General features: G+C 48.1%; 3 protein-coding genes across 4 annotated transcripts in view; 2 read left to right on the top strand and 1 right to left on the bottom strand.

Annotated features, from left to right (window-relative positions):
• The window catches only part of UBE3B (ubiquitin protein ligase E3B), a 35,569-nt gene extending 29,798 nt beyond the window's left edge, over window positions 1-5,771 (top strand). The window contains exon 29 of one of the 2 annotated variants that reach the window (XR_009960161.1): window positions 4,359-5,771. The gene's annotated coding sequence lies outside the window, so the exon portion shown is untranslated. Of the gene's footprint in view, window positions 1-4,352 lie in introns of both variants that reach the window. The other variant, XR_009960160.1, reaches the window with a different exon arrangement.
• On the bottom strand, window positions 1,934-6,806 carry MMAB (metabolism of cobalamin associated B). Its single transcript, XM_062590050.1, has 9 exons — window positions 6,688-6,806; window positions 6,557-6,612; window positions 6,336-6,429; window positions 5,880-5,937; window positions 4,896-4,968; window positions 4,409-4,506; window positions 4,014-4,078; window positions 2,880-2,939; window positions 1,934-2,481 (listed from the first exon to the last, which is right to left on the bottom strand). The coding sequence occupies exons 1-9, from the start codon at window positions 6,789-6,791 to the stop codon at window positions 2,394-2,396; spliced, it is 696 nt and encodes a 231-aa protein (XP_062446034.1). The 5' UTR covers window positions 6,792-6,806; the 3' UTR covers window positions 1,934-2,393.
• A 244-nt stretch (window positions 6,807-7,050) lies between these two features.
• On the top strand, window positions 7,051-21,311 carry MVK (mevalonate kinase). The gene is made up of 11 exons (XM_062590049.1): window positions 7,051-7,075; window positions 7,172-7,255; window positions 7,347-7,491; window positions 8,380-8,527; window positions 9,735-9,890; window positions 13,047-13,150; window positions 14,222-14,267; window positions 15,064-15,154; window positions 15,635-15,751; window positions 19,076-19,229; window positions 19,555-21,311. The coding sequence occupies exons 2-11, from the start codon at window positions 7,178-7,180 to the stop codon at window positions 19,704-19,706; spliced, it is 1,191 nt and encodes a 396-aa protein (XP_062446033.1). The 5' UTR covers window positions 7,051-7,075; window positions 7,172-7,177; the 3' UTR covers window positions 19,707-21,311.
• The last annotated feature ends 666 nt before the right edge of the window (window positions 21,312-21,977 follow it).

The following is a 21,977-nucleotide window of genomic DNA, read 5'->3' as shown; positions in this document are numbered from 1 at the left end:
CTGCATAGAAAAAATTGCCCATAGAGAGGGAGAGGGGCAGAGCTGGAAGCTGAGGGAACCCTAATAAATTTAATCTCAATGTCATGTTAAAATATAGTAGCTAGATTTATTTCTCCTTGCAATCAAAACAATACTAGCTTTGGTCCCAAAACAGTAGTCAAATTTCTCCCTCCCCCCCCACCCAGCTGGAAAAAAAAATATTATAAATCCATCCAGGAGCTGATTTATATAGTATTCATGAAGAATTTATATTGCTAAGAATTTTATTCAATTAAACTTGAAAAGCCTCTAGATTCTTAAGGTTCAATAGTGATAACTGAAACAGAGCTATCATAAAACTGGATGGCCTGTCTGGAGCAGGCATTGAGAAAATGCCTGATGTGACATTGCAGCTGACGGCACAGTCCAAATCAAGAGCATTTGTCATTGGGATGTGTTACAGGCTAAGGCTTGGAAAATTACTCTGTGAAAAATGTGCATTAACAATAGCTATGAAATATCTGTTTAAAAAAAAAGGGGGGGTGAATAATGAGACAGCAGTATCTATTAGTGTTGGGCATTCTTCACTATGACCCTGCTCTGATTAAAAAGTTAACACAAAAGCCACAGACACTTTCTGGGAGCAAGTTTAAGGTTGTTCCTTCTTGAATAATTGAACAGAGGAGGCTGCATGACTTAAAAGCTCCCAGCACTGAGAACTGCACTCTTAGTGCAGAACATGCACTCCTAAATTGGAGCTCTTTCAAAACACAGTCACCATACAGCCAGGAGAATTTTTCTGTAAAGCTTCTTCCTGCAAGGACAAGAGGGCTTAAACCAACATGCTTGACATATGTTCTTCCAAATTATGTTTCCAAGCTGTAGGAGTCTTGGGCTTAACTGTACAAACTGTAATTCTCTGGCTATTCTGAATACAACATCAAGGAATTAGCTCATTAGGCTTGGTGTAATGCACTAATTTACATATCCAGAATGTTTTCCTAGCAGTCTTCATCAGGCAGCTGGAAAAACTTCTAACAGAGCTATTCTAAGATTCTTGAATTTTAGTTAGCTTGCTCTGTCAAATTACTCAAAGCTGTCTTTGGTTTCTTGTTAGAAGCTCAGGTTGCTGAGCTTTTATGATGTAGACTGATACACTTGAAGTTGCAGCATTAAAATAGCAAGTGAAGGAATGTTTTTTAAAAATGCAGCAAAACATACAGCTGTTCTGAAAGATTAAGCATTCAGTTGACCTAGGTGAGCGCTGACTCAGAGGATGTCTTTTAAGTACTGCATTCTGCTATCATGATGTTTGCAGCCAGATTTTCAGACTTCAGCACATGCTCAGATCTATTCTAGTGCAGGCTCCATGGGAAGCAGTGAAACTCCTGAGGTTACCACTAATTTTTGAGATCTGAACTTTTAGGTGCTAGCCTCTCCTGACTGTAACTGTGTCAGCTGAAAAGGCCCGGGGCCCCTACTGCTCATCGTAACACCTCTATCTGCAGACTCAGTGCCCTGAGTGGTCCTCTGTATGTAGATATTTGATAAAGAGACTCAGACTATGGGAGGGCCCGGACTATCCCCCACGTGATACCTGCAGCTAAAAGGGAATGCTGCGACCAAGCTGTGCTCAGTGTGGTCTGTTCGCTGGGAAGGCAGTTCCACGTGGAGTTAACTCCTGCTGGCTATACAGATCTTGCTTGCACATGAACTGTAGGATTTAGCCCTTCTTTCTTTAATCCCTCTTTCTGCACAAGCCCCACTTCTGGCAGAGGATATGCTGAGAAATTCTTCACATATGCATGAAAAGAGGCAGTCAGTGCCAGAGAGTACATTCCTGTAAATCTACAAAGCTCTTCTTCTAGCTTCAGTCAGGGCTGATGGATTGAAAGCAACTTAACAAAAGAAAAGCAAGCTGGGCTCAGCATTAAAGTATGACAGTTAAGGGCCCTTTGGTACGAGTAAATCACATTTATTATTTCAGAGCTGGTGGATAGAATTCCTGAATCTCTGTACAGTTGCTGTTCTGTATGAGTATTACGACTTAAAGAGAAGCTGATTATTTTCTCTTCTCCATTCCTCAGAGTCCTGAAGTCTTCCCATAGCACCTGTCACTGCCCAGACAAATTAAAACATTTATAGAAATTTGAAATCTTTTGCCTCAGTTCTAGTTTGGGGCAAACATTAATTCTGAAGTCACCACCATTACTACGAAAGACATTCAGACAAGGCCTAGTGGACAGCTGTGTTCCTAACAGCATTTATGAACAAGGTCCTGGTTATGTCAGTTGGAAGTTTTTGGTCAGTTCACATTCCCAATCCAGACTCATTCTCTTCCTTTTCTTGCCTGGGGAAAATAGTCTGTTGGACTTAGCTTTTCGTGATCTGGAAAGCAACATCCCAGCTCCCAGTTATGGTTCAGACTTTATATATATTTTCTCTTCCTTCCCCTCTTTCATTGCAGCATAACGTGCCAAAACGAAGAGATAGTCGCTTAATCTAGAAACCAAGGGAAAAGCAGTGAAACCATTTTTTGCATCAGGTGCAGCTGTATCCAGCAGTGGGCAACCACACAACAAAGCACATTTGATTATAGCACTAGGACCTGCAGGGAAAGCCAGGCAAAGAGCATGAACAAGTGATTCTCAAAGTGGCCTTCAAAAAGAAAGTTAAGTGGCTGCTCCCTCAGAACCCCAGTAGTGTCTGCAGACACATACAAGCCATGCAAAAAATGCTTTTTAACAAGCTGTTTATTAAAACTTTAAAAGATCTCAATCTGGGAAAGAAGCTTCCTGAGAGGTAAATGAGTGTCGAGTTTTATGCCAAGACTAGAGGAAGGACACCAAGCACACTTCAATAGGACACAATAAAGGTTTGGGATTTTTGTTTGTTTTTACCTGTTTAAATATTTGGCCACATTTGGATCTGCTTCCCCTGCTTGTACTAATGGAACCACACTAGAACAAGAGAAGAAAATCGTGACTGTTTTTAGCTTGCTAGTTCTGAATGCAGAAATGAATGCAGTTTGCTGGAGCACTAAACTTCATGCTCCAGCCTCACCTGGAGTCTCCATTCTAATTCTTCATAGCATGCATGCACAACACCTAGTTCTCCAAGAGGAATCATGGTGGCTACATAATAAAACTAATCATTGTAACTCTTCTTGAGGACTGCAGTTCCATTTCTCTAAAGAACACTGATAAACAGTATCACTGAACAATAGGGCAGTTTGTAGGTGATTACTAGCCTGGAGGATCATTATCCTTTCCCTGCAGGTAAACAATGACCCTTCCTGGAGCTGTTCTTTGCCTCTTGACTGGTGTACAGCCTTCATTCAAGCTTCCTTTTGACAAGGAAATACTGACTATGATGTTATTTTTTCCAAAATCACATTGTTCCAGAATTATCTTGTTTCAGTAGTTTAAGGTGCTGTTGTTGACCACAGTCAAGAGTAGTTCCCCTTGCAGCAGAGCAGGTCCACAGAAACGACCTCCTGCTTGTCAGCTGCTTCAGTGAGGAACAACTCAGCATCTCAATTAAAACTGCTGATTAGCAAGTTCAGGCTAACACAAGGTATTTTGTGTGAAGCGACTTATATAATGTACAGGCAACTATTTCCTTCTGTGGGCTTTACTATGGGAGCTTTCACCTCTAAGAGACGTGTAGGACAAGTAACATCTTAAGGTGGGCAGTAATATCTTATCGTGCTACAAACTTCACTGGGTCTTGGCTGCCAGTGTCCCAGGTTTGACAGATGCTAGCCTACAAAATACACTGAACAAATGAGATGCTAGAAGAATGCATCAGTGCATCCTGGCATAAACACGCCTGTTCCTCCTAAACTTCTTAACTCAGATGACAGTTTGGGGAAGGGAAGACCAATGCTAACATACCAAACTTGACTCAAGTTCCAGCCAAGTGCAGAACACCTAAGGTCAGTTACTCTGACTGCAACTTTACGTGGTTTGCAATCAGCAATCTGATCATCCTTCATCCATTTTATTCAGTTACATTAACAACCCAGCACTCACCACCTTTCAGCTCTGCGGCAGACAGCTCGGGAAAAATGAAGAGCAGAACTGCTTTTACCTCCTGACTGAAACAACAATTAAACAGGGCATTAATGCCTGCTGCCATTAGATAGCCACCCGCCTCACTGCATAAATGCAGCAAAGCTTATCACATCTCATATGTACGTGCAGTTGAACCTTGTGTTCTGGCTAGGCAGATGTGAAGAAATATCTAAATGCAATAGTACGTGGAAATTTAGCTTAATCTGATCCTTCTCTCAGCTTTCCTTTTGGCATTTGATCCATACCAGTAATGGCGTTACAAACTGGGGGTTTTTGTTTGTTGTTTTTTTTTCCCAGTGGCAGGTGGTAGATTTACCCTAAAGAAGCAAGCAGGTGGCAAAAGATGTACCTACTGGCAGTATGAAAGCTTTGAGTGGGGGAAGCTGTTCCGAGTATTTGTCAATCCACTGTTCCAACTCCAGAACCGGCTTCTCACTAAAAGATGTTCGTTCTACAGAGGGGAAAGAAGAATCAGCTAAAAGAAATGCAGATGCAGAAGCGATTCAATCTATAGAAGATGAAGCTCCACTTTGATAATATTTGGATCAGTAAGTCATAAGAAAGCATCCTCCATGTCCCTCCTGCTAGAGCGGGGCTGACTCTCCATTCAGCAGCTGTGGTTGGGGAGGCAGGTTTTGGTGCAATGCCCCAGTCTGGCCGCATCGAGTCACAAAAACACAGCAGCAGCTTTTGGGACTGCATGTTATTTCCTTGCCTGTGGGGCAGCCCTTCTGCAGCTCTGACCACCATATACAACAATAACAGCCATACAGTAACAGTCTCTAGCAGCCAGCATTAATTCCAGAACTGTTATCCTAGGAAAGGTACTTTGGAGCTTACTTAAGTGAGCCTCCCTGGCTGAGGAGAGAGGTGTTGCGATGTTGGAGCCCACATCCTGCAGCATACACTGGACCTAGATGTGGCAATCAGGAAAAAAAAAGTAAGAGGTGCTTTCATTATCCAGCCTTTGATGCTCTGGTAAAACTGCAGCAAGCTCTGGGAGGCGACAGCTGGTTGTGCTGATTAAAGAAGATCCTACCCTTGTTGTTCATCATCCCCTAGTCTGCTGGCAGGAGGGATCAGATAAGTGCTCCCTAATTGCTTTATGAGAAGCCAGATTAGCACGTGTACTCATTTTCACTGGCACATTAAACTGCCCTGGCTGACTTTGCAGAAAGCAGACTGGGAGGAGTGCTCGTATGATCCCTTTACTGGTAGAACACCACAACCAGGAACCCCTGAAAGAAAGGCAGTGACAAACAGCTGGAGATAGTGCTGACTTGATGTCACATCTGTTTCTGAGACGAGCATCTCTCCATGGCCTAGGATATTTGAGAGGCAGTTTGGTAAAGCTTTTCGAAGCCTCTGATTAGCTACTTTCAAGTTCTTTTGTACAAAAACCCCAGGCTGCCATGGTGGGAGCTGCCTCCCTCCATCATGCTATGTTATTGCTTTGTTCTGCTTTCAAATCTGAAGCTAATGTGACAAAAAGGCTTAATTTGTGTCCTTGAGCTTGTACAGTAACAGGTCTGAATAAATCTCTTAGAGATATGTTTGTCTATCCATAACTAATCTATGGTCTTACCCATAACTAAACTTGGTCTACTAGTTTCCTCTGCAGTTTAAGAAGATGCAGTTTATTACTTAGTAATTAAGGAAAATACTCTCTAGTATTTATTAGATACTTCATTTTAATACTTTAATGCTATGTTTATTAAATTCCTGTGTCAATGGAAGCATTGTGTTTGAAAATAAACAGCTTAATATACTTCAGTAGCACAAATGAAGCTACTATATCAGGTAAAGATGATTGTTAATACTCACTTTGTGAAGCTGTTCAACAAACGTGTGGCCCTTTTCACTGCTAAATTCACTAGCAAGCCTAGATTAGGAAAAGTCGAGTTAGTCAGAGACAAAAAGATTACTGCAACTGTGTGTACACGTTTTTCTGTATGAAAAACGTGGAAATTGGACGCTCCTTGCTACTTGTCAGTGCAGCCTTCCAGAGAAGCATAGTCCTCAGTGTATCCCCTTCCCTCCTGCAGGAAAATGGGGCGTGGGAGCAGTTCTTAACAGAAGTAAGACAACCAGAAGACCCCCAGCGCAAGGGGCTCAGGCCAGCACGGCTGCACCGGCCGCGCGTGCCCGGAGCCCCGAGGCCGGGCGCTGCCCACGAGGTTGGTCCGCGCGGGGTGAGAGCACCCCGGCTCGGCGGGGATTCTGGCGTGCGACTCCCGCGGGGTCTGCCGCAGCCCCTGACCCGCGCGACACCGCGCTTACCCAATAGCCGAGCTGAGCTCGTCTGTCGTTCCCAGGGCTTCGAAGATCCGGTCGCCCTTCGGCCTCCTCTCTCCGGTGAAGGTGCTGGAAAAGCCTTTGAAAACACCCGAGGGGGGAGAGGGTCGGGGCGCGGGACGCAGCGGAGCCGAGCCCCGCGGCTGGCAGGGCCTGCCCTGCCCGGCACCCCCGGCACGCCCACCCGGCAGCGGCCCCGGCCCTACCCGCGTCTCCCGTTCTCGTGTAGATCTTCGGAGTGCTGCGGGGGCCGCGCTCCGGGCTGCGGAGGCACAGACGCGCCGTGAGCGTGGGGAAGGGGAGCCGGCCCCGGCCCCGGCCCCTCCCCGGCGCTCACCTGGCCGCCTCGCCGCCGTGGCGGCGACCCGCTGCCGCCGCCGCCGGTCCCCGCGGCCTGCGCAGGCCCCGGGCCGCCGCCGCCGCCGCCGCCCGCCTCAGCATCCCTCTCGGCTCCCGTAGCCCCAGCCTTTGACCCCGCCCGACCGGGCAACCACCTCCTTGACCCTCCTCGGCCGCCGTCCCGCCGCTCTCCCGCGCTGTCACCCGAGCGCCGCACCACCGGACGCTGCCGCGTTCGGATTGGCCCTCCCGAAACCCCGCCCCTGGGAGCCGCCCGGCCATTGGCGCGAGGGCGAGGAGGGCTGGAGCAGGCGCGGCGCCTATTGGTCAGCAGGTCGCTCAATCGGTGGGGGCGGTGACGTAGCTCGGCGGCGGTTGAGGCAGTGGTGAGTGGGGGCCGGGACCCCTGGGCCTGAGCCTGGGGTCGGGCCGCGCCGCGCCGCGGTGCCGCAGCGCCCTGAGGCGCCGCTCCCCGTTGGCAGGCGGAGATGCCGGAGCGGAGCGTCGTGGTGTCCGCCCCGGGGAAGGTGATCCTGCACGGGGAGCACGCCGTGGTCCACGGCAAGGTGAGGAGGCCCCGCCGGCCCCGCGGCCCCTCCGCGGCCCCCCCCCCCCGTGGCCCCCGCGGCGCGGCTGACGGTTGCTCCCCGCCCGCAGGTGGCCCTGGCCGTGGCCCTGGACCTGCGCACCTTCCTGCGGCTGCGGCCCGCCGGCGGCAGCGTGTCGGTCCGCCTGCCCAGCGTCGGCGTGGCGGCCAGCTGGGACACGCCGCGGCTGCGGGCCTTGCGGAGCGGCTTCTCAGGCAAGCGACGAGGCGGCGCCGCGGCCCTGCGGCTCCGCCTGCGCCCGCGCGCGGCGCGTTTCCCGCTCGCGCCTCCGCCTCGGGCGCCCTGCGTGAGGCTGCGGGGAGCCCGGCTGTGGCTGCGGCCCGCAGGCCCGAGTTCCCGGGGGCGCGCTGTAGCGCTGCCCCTGCCCCGGCGGTCGGGACCCGGCCGGGCACGCGTCCAGGCGCGTTGCTGCCCGTGTGGGCCTAAAGGGAGCGTCTCCGAAACGGTCTGCGCCGAGGGCCCTGGGAGGGGGTGGGGATGTGGGGCTCGTTTCTCTGTCTCCGCCCGTGCCAATCCTCGCTGGGATTTCTGCGGTATCCTGTGCTGGGAGGAGCTGCCTGCCAAACGTGCGTCTTTCTCTGGAGGACCTGGCGTTGACTCGTGCGATCTTCACAGGCACTCTTTGCTTAGCAGAAGACAGAGCCAAGTGTCAGCGCAGTGGTAATCTCCCAACACAGGCCAAAACTTGTCTTATGCTGGTATCTGCTCATATCTGTTTGGATTCCCAACTTCTGTGTGAAGCACATCAGAATATTCCTCACTTAATAAAGAATTCTTGAATTGCCAGGCTGTGTATAGAGATGGATGGGCATACTGAGAAGTGCAGGGAAAGGGCAAACTGCTAGAATACAGCGTGGGCGTGGGGATGTAGAAACACTAGTTTTTCAGAATGGTTGGTAGAGGTTTTGCTTTTATTTTATCATGAGTCCTCAGGTAGCAAGTTTGTATGTGAAACATGCTGATTGGCTCATGGTCTGTTATGCCTGCTGTAACGGGAGATGTTGTTCTTGTAAATACTGCTTTCACGTTTAAGAACTCGCTGGTTTCTAAGTGTTTAAATTCTACCCTGCTTGCTTCCTTAGCTGACTTTGATGAATCTAAATCCCCCAGTGTAGAACAGCTGGATGCATTGAGAGAGTTTGCTGGAATCTCTGCTGAATCCTCAACTCCTGAGAGCTTTGCTACTCTTGCTTTTCTCTATATGTGCCTGGCTATTTCAGCTAAGTATGGGTAAGACTATCTTCCTGTACCAAAATAAACATGCTATCTTGTGTGTTGTGCATCATTAATTGCTTTTAGAAGGTCACAGAAAGAAACTAAGTGTGAGTCTCTGATTTCTTGTTTCACCTCAGACATTTAAGTTTTAAGCACCTTGGGAGCAGCTCTTCAGAGCTAAGCTGCACCTGGGGAGGGGGATGCCAAGTGCCCCAAGCAGGTGGGGGAGGGATCATTTACTCTACTTTAGGCATCTACCATTGAGATGCTTAAGTCCCATTTTTCCTGTACAGTCAACAGAGGTAAAGACAGACATCTGCCACACCCCTAACAGGCAGTTTGTCTCATCCTGAATTAAGTTAGAGAAATTACCATGGAAACATACTTGAATTAAATGTTTGAGCTATGTCTGGTCTCTCTGGTGGGCTGAATCTCTCCCAAAATACGGGAACTTGGGGTTGCAGCTCTCCCAGTTTCTAAACTTGACCAACACTGTTGATATTATTGTAAGTTATTGAAAAGCTACTAAGGGTATGGTGTCATACAGCACTGCCTGCTATTGCAAACAAGGTCAGAGCCTGAATTCAATATTTATGGTAAAGGAATCAAAAGTTAAAGAATTATGATTTGTAGCTGCATTGTGTTTTGCTTTACCATCTCTGAGCTTCTTGATGATAGCACTGGTGCTGTGATCAGCCTGCTCTGAAACTCACCTGTTTGTATCCTTGACCAGCCAGTGGAAAGCTCCTGGGGTTGATGTTAGGGTCTGTAATGCAACCCATGTGCATTCAATAGAGACCAGGAGCACCTTAACACAAACACGTGCCTGTATTTCATTTTTTCCCATCATTTCACCACTCTAGTAAGATGCAACTGTGCAGTTATGGTCACGTTTGCAACAGTCTTTGAAGGGTCTCTTTATGGTGCTACTCAAGTATTTGGTTACTAAGTGCCCCTGCTAGCAGCTTGACAAGCTGTGCTAATCACAGTTCCAACTCAGCCAGGCTTTGTTATAGCACAGTGGCTTAGCAAGGTCACTCAGCTGTGCTAACTGAACGCTCGTGAGACCCACGTCTGTCGGGTGCTTATGCATGTGCTGAGGTTGCCAAATTTCAACCAGCTTTTTCTGTGATCAGTCCTAATTGGCATCTCTTGCCTTTGAAATGTTGTTTCAAGATGGAATTCAAGGTCATTGTATGTAGCCTGTGTGTTTGTGTTTCAGAGATGTTCCAAGTGTGGACATAATCGTGTGGTCTGAGCTGCCCGCGGGAGCTGGGTTAGGTTCAAGTGCCGCGTATTCTGTTTGCCTGGCGGCAGCCCTGCTGACTGCGTGCGGAGCCATTGCCTGCCCTCTGACTGAGGGGGAGTCCACAGCCAGGTAACGCAGCTGGGAAGCTTCCCCCCCTCGGATGCATGGCACTGGGATGGCTCTTTTTTTCCGGGATACCCTGCTCTCTGACATCAGCACACTAGAATGGGGAGGGCTGTTACCCACCTAATATAATTCTTGTGCTTCGGTGCCTGAGGTAGTGTTTCACGCAATTATGCAGGTGCACAGAGATGGGCTCTAAGATTAGGATTATAATTGGCATGGCTCAGGCTGTTAGTGTAATTTGAAGGGAGGTTATACTCATTTGTATGAGGCTGTGACAGTCGCAGCAGCATACAGCTGTCCTTGCTGGCTGGTCTCCAGAATGGGCACTTCGGATCAGCACATCCCGGAACGTGACTGTTGTGTCCCGTCTTTCTCTTCACCTGAGCCTGCACTGGCACCTCTCTTGCACTGTCTGGTGTCCCCTGGACTCAGGGTCTGGTTGTGACTCTGGTCACAGCAGTTGTACCCTGAGCCCAGCTCCTTTCCCTTCCTGTGTTGTTGTCGCTGTGTTCCCAGCAGTAGAGGTCTGTCCTGCCCCTGGACTCTGAGCTGTGGGTGGTATATTTACAATTCACTTTTGCTTCTGGTAAAGCACCTGAATGCAGAGACTGAGTAAAAAACAAAAACAAAAAAATCCACATTTTCTTTTGTCTAGCATAAGATACAGATGATTTATTTTGGAAAGAAAATAAGATATATGCTTTAACTTACAGGGAGTTTTTTTTTTTTTTTTTTTTTTTGCCTGTTTTCTTTTTATCTCTGAGTATCTTCTAGGTTCTAATTCGTGTTTTTTGAGGAGTCAAGGATCCTTTCTGTTTTTTCTGCCTTTGCACATTGATTTCTTTCTGCATGTGGCTCATTTCCTTCTGATTTTCTGCCTGAACTTCCCCTTTTCCAGTGGCTGGTGAGAGGAAGTCTCTTTTCTAACTTCCACCCACTTCTGTCCTGTATTGCTGTCATTTGATGTTTGGGCTTGAAAAACTGCTCTGCGTCCAAGGAAGCTGTGTTTAAAGATGCGTATCACAGCTGGAGTGCAGAACCTTCTATTCTTTGCTCGGTGCCAGGTGCAGCCTTTTATGCTTGGCGGCTTCTGATTTTGTTACGTCCTGAAAGTGAGACGACAAGAGAGGGCGGCGGTGTTCTACTTCAAACCAGAGTTTGTAGACTGACCCAGAAACACATGCCTCGAGTGGAGCTGTTTTGTGAGCTGTCTCAGACAGATCTCCCAAATAGTCATGCTACGAGAGAAATAAAAGGCCAGTTCCAAATCAGGCAGCAAGCGGGAAGGATGCCTTTATTCCCTACTTTTCGCACTTCTTAGCTTCAGCTTGAATACAGCATATATATATATTCTTCCAGCTGGCATGCAAAGGAGTAAGTGAGAGATGGGAGGGTGTCAGACTTCAGAAGGTTTTTGCTTAACATTGCAAGAAAAGAACAGTGTGATATAATGACTCCTGTGTAGAGAAGAATCACAGCCTCTCAAAGAGGATTAAAAACAAGTGGTTTACAGCAAACTGCGCTTCTATTTTGAGTAGCAGTAGTGTGAACTGTTCACACTGAATGCTTCACAGATTAAATATTGGCAAGTGAAATTAAAGGTGTGTGACAAAGGATAAAGAAATTCAGATGAGGCCCAGAGAACTGGAGAGTTAAAGGAAGATGTTGCCAGATAGCAGGTGGCTGCCAGAATTTCTGCCTCAGCATCAGTCAGTGACAGTTCTTTTTCTTTTATCTAAGACCATGTGATACTTACCTAAGATAAGTCATGTTTGTGCCTCTGCTCTACCATGTGGTTTCTACTCTGGGCCTCATTCTAAAAACCTGTTGAGTGCATGTTCTCACTGTACCAAATACTAGCTGTGATTTCTGCAGAATACAGCTGATATACTGGGATATCTGATGCCACTGTGCATTAGACCGTTTGAACGGTGGCTTGGAATGTGTGTTGTGCCTCTGTGGGCTGTGCAGAGGGGACAACAGCATATTCAAGGGGAAGGACAGAGATGAATATCTGTGTGCCTAAGTGTGTGGTGGCAGATGAAAGAGTTCTCCCTGCAGGACGTAGAACTTTCGCTATGGTTGCTGGGTTTGAGCTGGTCCTTTGGCATGGAGCAAGTGCTGGATTTAAGCTGGTGAGTCCTGGGGTGGGGTTGTGTGGATGCATGCTTTGCACAAACGAGCCCAGGGCTGCTGGTTTTGGAGAGTCACTGGGGAAGAAACCGTTATGATGGAATTGCAGTGAAGTTGCAGCCAGCAAGTGCTTTGTAACTGGCAGCTCTGTTTGCTTTTTGTACTGCTGCAACCCATTAATTTGTACATTTGGTCAGGGACCTTCATCCTCGCTGAGTCTGACCTGGCACCTGCTTTTAAGACAACAGAAAGCCATGCATCTCTTTGTGTTTCTAATGTAATGCCCTGAGGATCAACACTGGATTCCATTCTGTGTTATAAGCGCCATCACCCAATGCAGTTTGAAGGGTTAGAGGTTAGTCTCTAAAAACCAGAGTCTTTACAGGAGATATTAAATCAGTTCTAACTACATCCTTCGACCAAATTTGTGAGGCTTTTGCAGCTGAGCAGTTGGCAGTTAGAGGCATAGATTGCATGTGTGAATTGCAACTTTTAATATTCTCTTCTCACATTATGCCTTCTACACTTATAAATACACTGTCCTGCATGTTGGTGAGCAAGGGCACAGACCAGGATGTGTGGTAACACACAGTGTCAGGGAAATGTGTATAGGTCTGGACTTGCATTCAGTTAACGTTGATATTCACTCAGTTAGAAACTTCTCCCTGAATCTGCTTCTCTGCTGGTGTGCTGAGGAAGCTCGCGGTGGCTCTTGCGTCCTTTGTGCTTCTCTGTCCGTGGAGCCGTGCCAGTTCCCTCTTGCAGGGCTGGAAGTATTTCTGTTTGCTACTATGTGGAGAAGAACTGAGTGCCATTTAGGTGCTGTGAACGGCACGCTCTCCCCTGAATGAATGTAATGCGTGACCAGCAATGAAAGGATTCGTGGCGCTGGAGCTTCCCACAGCACCTGCTTGCCCTGTATGGTTGCTGCTGCTTTTGTATCTGATGTGCTTTCTGGCGGTTCCTGCTGTCACTCTGCGTGTGCTGTTTTCAGTTGTGTGTTTAAGTCGTTTTCTTGCTTTCCAGGTGGACAGAAGAGGAGCTGAGTTTAATTAACAGCTGGGCCTTCCAGGGCGAGCGAGTGATCCATGGCAATCCCTCGGGTGTGGATAATGCCGTTGGCACTTGGGGTATGTGTATGTTTGCTGCTCTCCGGCACTGAGTGTGGGCACCTAGGAGAGACTGATAGGGTGTGTGGCAGAGCAGCAGCCACGTTTCCAGTTTCTATTGCAGTTTGTGCATGAGCTGTGGGAAGGTGCAACCAGCATTGCATTTCTGCAGATGATGATGACTTGCTTGGGGTTGCTCCAGGGAAACTAGATGGATTAGGTTGCCTCACTGCACTGAGAAAGGGCCCAGAAACTCCCAAATTCAGATCCTCCTTTTGACCTGAGGGGAGGGAGTCCCTTTTCTATCTTGGTTTGTCCCATATGTAAGCTTGGGTTGGAGCCAGACAGTGTGTTGGGAAACTGGCTGCATTGATCTCGGAGAGCTCAGTCTCCCAGGCAAGTTCTATGGTGCAGAAAACCTGTTGTAAATAACTGAAACTTATACATTCTGGAGTGAACAGAGAAACTCAATCCAGTCCAAAGGATAATGCAGTGGAAAATGCAGTCGGACAGCTGTTGTTTAGTTTCAGTTAGCAGAGACTTCCCATTGTTTTGGAAGTGTCCTTGAGACTTTTTCTTTTAATAATCTTTCTAACGAGACATAATTGCAGTGCTTCTGTAAAAGCAGGAGCGAAGCGAGACATTCTTTCTGGTCGGCAAAACTCCGTTTTGAAGGATGACTGTTGATGTGAACGTGCACATTAAGACCGGAGTCCAGTTAGAAGCCTGCATGCTCAGCTCCACCCTGGGGAATCACTGCTTCGTTTTCTTTTTTTTTTTTTTTTTAGGAAAGATTTAATATTGGCCAAACTCTTCAGCATTATAAAAATATATATGTATGTGATCCTGCAGTAGAGGAGAGCAAAGGGAAAGACATTGGGTTAATTGTGTCCAGCCAGACCCTCTCATTAAGTCAGCAGGGTTAGGCAAATTCATGCTGTCTGAGAAAATGGTTCATTTAGCTGGTGTTTCTTGCAATTACCGTCATATGCTCTGGGTGAGGTTCTAAAGATGAAAGACCTTCTGTTTCTTACGACATTATGTTATCTTGGGCTCACAGTGTACTGAGACAATGCATGTATTTTACTTTAGGTGGAGCCCTGAGATACCAGTCAGGAAAAATCACATCATTAAAGAGGTAATATTTGAGTTTAAAAATAACACTTACATACAGTGGGTGGAATATGTCAAAGATATATTAGATGGATTTTATACGGTATGAGATTGATGAAAGATTGCTAAGAGTCTGGCAGAAGAGTTTGGTAGCCAGATCTTGCTGTTGGCCATGGGCGTAGGTAGCTTGAGTGTTGTCTTGGCTTGGGGCAGACAAGCACAATGAAATGTTTAGTCATTATCTGACACTAGATGAACAGAGCACAAAGGATCAATATTAATTTCATGGCATTATGGGCAGCAGGAACAGGTCTGCTCCTGGCAGCAAATGACATTGTGGGGAGGGGGAGCTTTTTGCTTACCTGGTGGTAGAACTATGTGAAAACCAAGCTGCAAAGAGCAAATCCAGGTCCTAAATGTTCCCTTTGCCTCCTGCCAATGAAGTATAATCTGACTCCATTAAAATCTTTCACAGTGCATGAAATTGCTCTATTAGCAGTTAATGGCTACTTCTGGCTAGCCTCACAGATAGTATTTTAAAGGAAAGATTTTAGTTGAAAAACATGGATTTCAGTAAATATGTTACGGTGCTATTTATGGAGCTGGAACAGTTGTTCATTGTAACTAAGAGGAACAAGCCTGAACTCAGGCTGCTTAAGCACCTGCTTAACTTTTTGAAAACTAATGGGACTCCTTATCTTAGGTGTCTTGCTCAAACAGGCTTTTCAAAGCAGAATGGACAGCAGCTGTGTGATGGGTCTTGGCAGCTGCTGGGGTATCGTGAAGGAAGGAGGCTAGGAGATGTCTCTTGTTGCTTCTAGGGTGCCGACGTTGAGGATCTTGCTGACCAATACAAAAGTCCCTCGAAGCACCAAGGTCCTGGTGGCTGGTGTCAAGGAGAAAATCCTAAAGGTGCAGTGCCTGCATGGTTACAGATGGCAGAGAAGTGGGCTGGGGCAGGGCAGGGAGATAACCCTCGTGAGCTTAGATCTCCCTGCGCGGGCCTGCTGGCCTCATGGAGATCTCTTGCAAGATCTCTCCTGCGGTTGCTACATTCCTGCCTCGTACAACCTAACACTCGGCTGCGCTGGGAATGCGAGTTCAGCTTCCTTCCCTCTCCCCAGCATTACAGGGCTTGCCACAAAAATCACCAGTTTGCAACCATGGAAAAATTGTTCCTTCTTCTGGCCAATTTCCCCCTCTTACTCCAATTTCTACAGGTATGGGCAACTTACCATTGCCTTGCTCTGCACTGGTTTTCTCTGTGAATGAGTACCTCCAAATGAGATGAGAAATAATTCAGCCCCAAAAGACTGGGCCCAGTTTCGCCACAGTAGCCCTAGGTCTAGGGGAGCAGTCAGCTCATGTCTTGCCTCTCCCCCTCCTTCTCAGTTCCCTGCTATAATGAACCCGGTGCTGGACTCCATCAATGCAATTTCACAGGAGTGCCAAAGTGTTCTGGAAGCAATGCCTGGAAATCCATCACCAGACTATTACCCTGTACTGGAGGTAAGGGGCTTGTTCGCCTGTATTTTTAGACACTGTTAAAGTTGAACATCAAAATGTCATTTAAAGAACATTAGGTCTGAGAAAGAATTTGATAGCAGGAAATGTTCAGTTCAGTGTGAAACCATGGCCTGTGTGTGTTGCTTTCAGTACTCTTCCTGGAGCCAGGGACAGAAGATGCTGCTGGTACCTTTCTGCAGCTGTGCACAGGGAGTGGGCCCGCTGCTCTGGGGATTCATAGCTCTGGAGGTTTTGTTTCCCTTTGTTAAGAAATGCTGAGTGACTTCAGTTTGCGGTGCTGCCTCCCTGAGCTGCTGGCCAGCCACGCTCATTCTGGCAGTGGCTGTGGGTAAAGCTACTGCTTTGTCATTGCCAAGGCTGGAGTGGAGAGCAGAGAACCCATCAGCCACGGGTTTGTGATGGACTGGTTATGAGCCAGCCCCCACTGCGCTGTGCTCATCCAGGCTCCAGAGAATAACAGAGTTGTGCCCAGAGCTGACCTGACATTGATGCATGAGGTGCATACAAAGATCTGTGTTTGTTTTGGCTTTGTTCAAGGTAGGAGAGGCTGCTGTGGTGGGGGGAAAGGCTCCTTCAAGTGGAAGAAGTACTTTGCAGCACTGAAAGCGCTGTAATACTGATTCATATGACTGTAGGGTAAGGGTGTGTGGCAATGCCCCAGCTGAGGCAAATCTGGCCTGGCCCTGGATGCCAAGTGATTTGGATGGTCAGGAACTATTTGGAACCAGTAGTACAGTTCCTTGTTGGTGTCTGGATCTCACCCTTCAGCTCTCTCATGAGGTGCTCTGCCTGTCCTTGCTCTTGCTTGCTGGAGGTGACAGGATGTCTCCTCCACAGCCACATGTGTGCTCCAGAGGTGCAAGGGGCAGTTCTCAGATGTGACAAGAAGCTCCTTGTCCCAGCTCAGCTCAGGGCAGCGGTGTAGGGCCAATCTGTTAGGGGACAGTTGGTACAGCCTTTTTGCTTTAGGCTGTGTTGCACCTCGCTGTGTGTGGGTGGGCAAACCCAGGAGGTCTCCCAGAGCACGTAGAGATGGTGTAGAGGGAGGGATACTGGAAAAACTGGGCAGGAAATGTCATGCTACTCACTGAGTAGCTGTGATCCTGTAATCTCCTGTAAATCTCTCAGATGTGTGCTAGTGGGAAGTTCCCACAAATTTTATAGTAAAGTCCTGCTCCGTTTCCACCACGAGGGTGGTGGGATTTCTGTTTGCAGGGTGGGCTGGTCCTAGTGAGGGCAGAGCTGGTATTGGCTGGGGGAGATTTGGAGTCTGTTCCACATCCTCACTGTTTGTAATGTGACTTCAGACAGCTCGTCTCTACTTCAGTGCCCCAGTGGTCTGGCTGTTGAATAGAAGTATTAGGGAATGGGAGAGAGGAGGGCTTGTGTAGGCTAACTTGAAAAGTGCTTTGAGATGTCCACATGAAAAATGCCGAAGAAGCCTAGTATGTGTTCCTGAGGAAGCAGCACTGCAGTTAATTGGTTTCTGTCTTGTGCTTCTTCGTTTGTCTTGTGTCTGAAGCACAGTTCATTATATGCAGCTTATAAACTGTATATATTTTTTTAATTTTTATATATAAGTAAATATATATCTATAATATATTTGACTGTTTCTGAAATGTGTGATTCTGGACAGCATTGTATTTCAACCATTGAGCAAGTCTTCTGTGTCATAAGCTGTCATCTGATTCCTAGCAGATTTTGGATCAGGAGGTGACAGGTGTCTTGGATCATCATAGCTCTGTGCCCTCACTCAGGCATATAAAGGGGCCTCTAGATGGACGCCTGTCCAATACAGCACAAAGAACTTGATATATCCACTCTGCATGCAAGTGGCTAATTCATCTTCCTGCATTTGTTTGAAACAGAGTATAGAAATGCTTTGGAGGGGGGTAGAGGTATTATTTCTGCATCATTTCCTCCTGCGTGGTGTTGGCAGACCTGTGTGAAGCTGGGGAAGAAAGATGTGACTGACACGTGCAACAGTGCACCGTAGCTCCCGCTGCTCCGCACGCGCAGCACCTCTCGCAGCTCGCTGCGTGCCGCCTGGGCCCATCGGCAGTCAGAAAGGCGCCTGGTGGCACTGTCTGGAGAAGCTGGCCCTAGGTGAAGAGGGAGAACAGGGCTCCCATTAAGGAGCTCATCTGGGACTGGTCCTGTCTCAGCAGCCTCCCTGCTTGTGACACCCTCTGGGGCAGCAGGAGCGGCAATAACTGCGTGCTGGGGAGGCGATCTAGTTATGGTGCCAAACCGACTTTGTCGAGAGGGAGCTTCCTCCACTGACGATGCAGATGAATTGGGAGGACACTGCTGTAGTCGTGGGCCTCGTGGGTCCGCTGTTGATTCCTGGCTCTGTTCCAGGCTTGCTCTGTGAGTGTGGGCCAAGCATTTCTCTCCGTTCCTTAATTCCTCATCTTAAATACTGTGAAGAGAGGAACTGTAACTCCCACCCATGTGTGGTGTTATCCCTTACCTGGGCCATTTGGACTTTGCTGCCATGGCAGCTTTCTCCAGAAGCAGCAGCATTTGTGGCTGGCAGGGGCAGCATGGCAGAGATGCACTTACTGCTTACCAGAGCCAGGCAGCTTAGCTTGGAGAGCGGCTCACACTGCTCTCCCAAGAAGGGAGGACCCTCTTGACCCTGCTTGTGCTGGGTGCCAGATTCCTAGCATGGTGCTGGTGAGAGGCCCCTTGGCTTGTGGCCCAGACCCTGCCCACACGAGGAGGGAGAAATGCTGCACAAGGCAAACGAGGAGGTCACTCCACATCACCACTCCAGCAGTGCCGTTTCTGACTTGGCTGTCAGAAGTCCCTGGTTTTAGCTACGCTGGATGGATCGCAGGGCAGGGTGACAGCCAGGAATGAGAGATGCTGGCTCCGTGCCCTTCCCATGGCCAGGAAGGCATTTTCAGTGTCCTGTTCAACACTTGTTTGACAGGGGAGAGGTGCAACAGCCAGGACACACTGGAGGCTCTGATTTAGTGCCTAGCATGCCCGCAGGCAGCTTGCTGCGACCTGGGTTTTCCCTGTCCTGCCTGAGCTGAGCAAGGAGGTACGGGAGCTGTCATACCACTGTCACTGTGGTGGTTAGCACAGGCTGGAAGGCGCACAGGGACGGATGAGCAGTGCGGGGTGCTCAGGTACCAGCCTTGGCCTTGCTGGTCAGCGCTGCTGGGTCCTGAGATGCATTCATGGAAGTGAGATGGCTCTTCAGGGGTGGCTGGGAAGGCAGAGCAGTTCCTCTGCTCCTTGCTGAGGAAGCCCTCCCCACATGTGCTCAACTCCTGTGTATGCGATTGCTTTTAGGAACTGTTTGATATAAACCAACACCATTTAAACGTGATCGGAGTTGGCCATCCCTCCCTGGACAGACTGTGCCGGGTGACGGCCTCGCACGGCCTGCACAGCAAGCTGACCGGGGCCGGAGGGGGCGGCTGTGGCGTCACCCTGCTGAGACCAGGTCAGTAACTCTTTGCTTTACTCTGCACATCCTGCCTTTTCGCGCGGTCCTGCCGGTGGGGTCAGATTTGGGAGCAGACGGATATAACACTATTCCCTACATGGCCATGGTGGGATAGGAAGCTGTGGGATGGTGTCTAGCAGAGCAGCCTGGAGGCATAGTTTGCTGCGTTCCTTACAGAGGTGATTCCGTGCACTTATTTAGATCTTGAAGGCATTGGCCCTGCTCCAGTAGGCACATGTTGAGATGTGCAGTAGCCCATTTCTGTCTCCCTGCTGTGGCCTAGCTGACTTTTAACTGGCTGCTCTTGCCTTCCTCTTGGCAGACACCTCCCCACTGGCCGTGGAAGCAGCCAAGCGAGACTTAAGCGCCTGTGGATTTGAATGCTGGGAGACCAGTATCGGGGCCCCAGGAGTGACCCTGCACTCCTCTTCATCTCTAAAAGCAGAAGTGCTGCATGCGCTCTCCATGAGTTAAGCTTCTGCCTGTGGCAGAACTGAGCTCTTGGCACTGCATCCTTGGAGCGATAGATGTTTGTGCCCTGACGCCTGGAAACTTCTCTCTGGACTCTTCTCTCTCTGTGTGGCTGCGGGTCTCTAGCTCAGGTGCGGAGTCAAGTGCAGACATAGTATGATTGGGAGTGGGAACTACAGTGAGGACTGAGGAGCAACTGCTTGCACTTGTACTAGGTGCGAATTTGACCCAGCCTCTCAAGATCCTGTTTTGAATTTACTTACTGAACTGCTGAGCTAATCTCAAGGGGCAGGGGAAGAGGGTCTTGGCTGGATTCCAGCTTGGATAATGACACTTTGCTTGGTTCTCCTGCTTCAAATGCATGTGGTATCTCTTCACTTCTCCCTTGGCATCCTGCGAGGGTACAGCAAGGCTGGCATGGTGGGTGTGCAGAGTGCTTTCATGTTTGGGGTGAAAAGCATCTTGGCAGCTCAGGGCTTGACACTCAGGTCTCCATCATTCCTGCTGGACTGCAGTTGAGTATGGAGAGAAAACCTTTAAATACAGCTCTTCCTTGCTACTAATTAAGAGTTTTGGATAATTAAAATGGAAGAAACAATACAATTCTAATGTAATTATCACTGTTTTCACTCTCTCCCATAATCTCTGTTTCTGTCTAGGCTGATAAACAGAGTCTGAAACTCTAGTTGCTGTTCACATGCTCTAGGTCTGGTTCAAACAACTGTCATCTGCTGGGAGGGTAGTAAAAGCAAAAGAATCCTTAAAATTTCTACTCGCAATAGCCATTTTGGTATCTCTTGTGCTTCAGTCATAAATGAGCACATTCTTAGCCCCCTACCTGTTGTTGGGTATGTAAAATGTTATCTATCAGGGTAGGTAAAAATTGGTGTTTGGTAAAAGAGCAAACACAAACTTGCTTTAGTTTAAAATAATTTTTTTCAAGTAGAATAAGTTTTTTTCCTCTTCAAAAGCTGGCCATAATTTGCAACTGACAAACTGTAAAACCTAACTGTATTTAAACTTATTACATTAATGTAGTTTATAATTTTGAAATTTTAATAAGCGGTACCACTAAACTGGAGGGAATTGGCAGGTAAGTGTCTGAAGCCAGAGGATTTTGAAGTAATAGGCTGTCTTTTAGTGGCTGTGGTTTCTTCTGTACCTGCCAAAGACATTTTGTCTTTGTTTTGTTTGCCTGGTTTATTTAAGTATAGCTCTGTTCAAAAAGGACATCGTTCAAAGCCGAGTGATCCGTCGGCAGAAGTGGGGAAGCTTGCCTTCCTCTGCCAGTATAGGAGTAAACAGCCAAGTGTAAGAAGCTGAGATCTGCTAGCTCTAAAATCTTGGCGTCATGATGACCAGGTTTAGTTCACTGATCAGAGATAAAACTGTCTCTGGTTTTAATAAATTGATGTTTTTTAAGTGTAAAGTGTTCTTTGATAATTATGCTGGATACAAAAGGAGAAAAGTACCTTACACTGCTTCAATAAAAACAAGTTTCAAATGCTGGTTTTCTACATGTCTGATTACAATTCCAATTTGCATCCAAGAACAGCTTTACACTAATCACAAGTCAAAAAGCCTAATAAATAATTTACCATTTTCTAATACAGTGTAATCAATGTGAATATCTGACTGCATGTTGACTCTAAAACTGCTTAAATGTGTCTGTAGTTTCTCCTGGTTAGCACAAAGAAACGCCAAATTCAGTGCGAGGAAACTTAACTTCAAAAAAACATGTCTTCTGTTGATCCTCATTAGCTGTTTTCTTTAGAAGAAGACCTAGCAGTCACAGTACAAGTGCTGAAGGAGTACACACTAAAGGAAGTGAATAAAAATTTTGGTTTGCTGGTTTAAATTATAATTAAAATTGGCCATTTAAATAGATCAAGCCCTTAGCCAGTGCAGTGAAATTAATTATTAAAAAGCCACTGAAATGAACATATTGCTGGTGCCAGAGGAGTGCGACCTGGTTTGTCTGGTAGTGAAATACGTTCCCTTCCCTGTGCTAGCGGGCTGCTCCCTGCTCCCCGCGGCACGACTCTCGCTGTGCCTCCCCGCTGCCACGGGCTGGTGCCCGGGGGGCCTCGGCGCTGCCGGCGCGGCCGCGGCGGGGTCCTAACGCGCCTCGCGCCGGCGGGCGGGCGAGGTGGAGGTCACGGCGCCGGAGGAGCGGTTCTCCCGCTTGTGCGTCGCCTCCCCTTGCTTCGGGGCTGCAGGATGCCCGTCGGCAGCCGGGAGCTGCCAGACTGGCCGTGTGCTGGAGAAGCGTCT

This window comes from Rhea pennata, chromosome 17 (assembly GCF_028389875.1).
Source record: "Rhea pennata isolate bPtePen1 chromosome 17, bPtePen1.pri, whole genome shotgun sequence".
In the NCBI taxonomy this organism is placed as follows: domain Eukaryota; kingdom Metazoa; phylum Chordata; class Aves; order Rheiformes; family Rheidae; genus Rhea; species Rhea pennata.
Note: the sequence above shows the minus strand (reverse complement) of the source record. Positions and strands in the feature narration are given on the sequence as shown.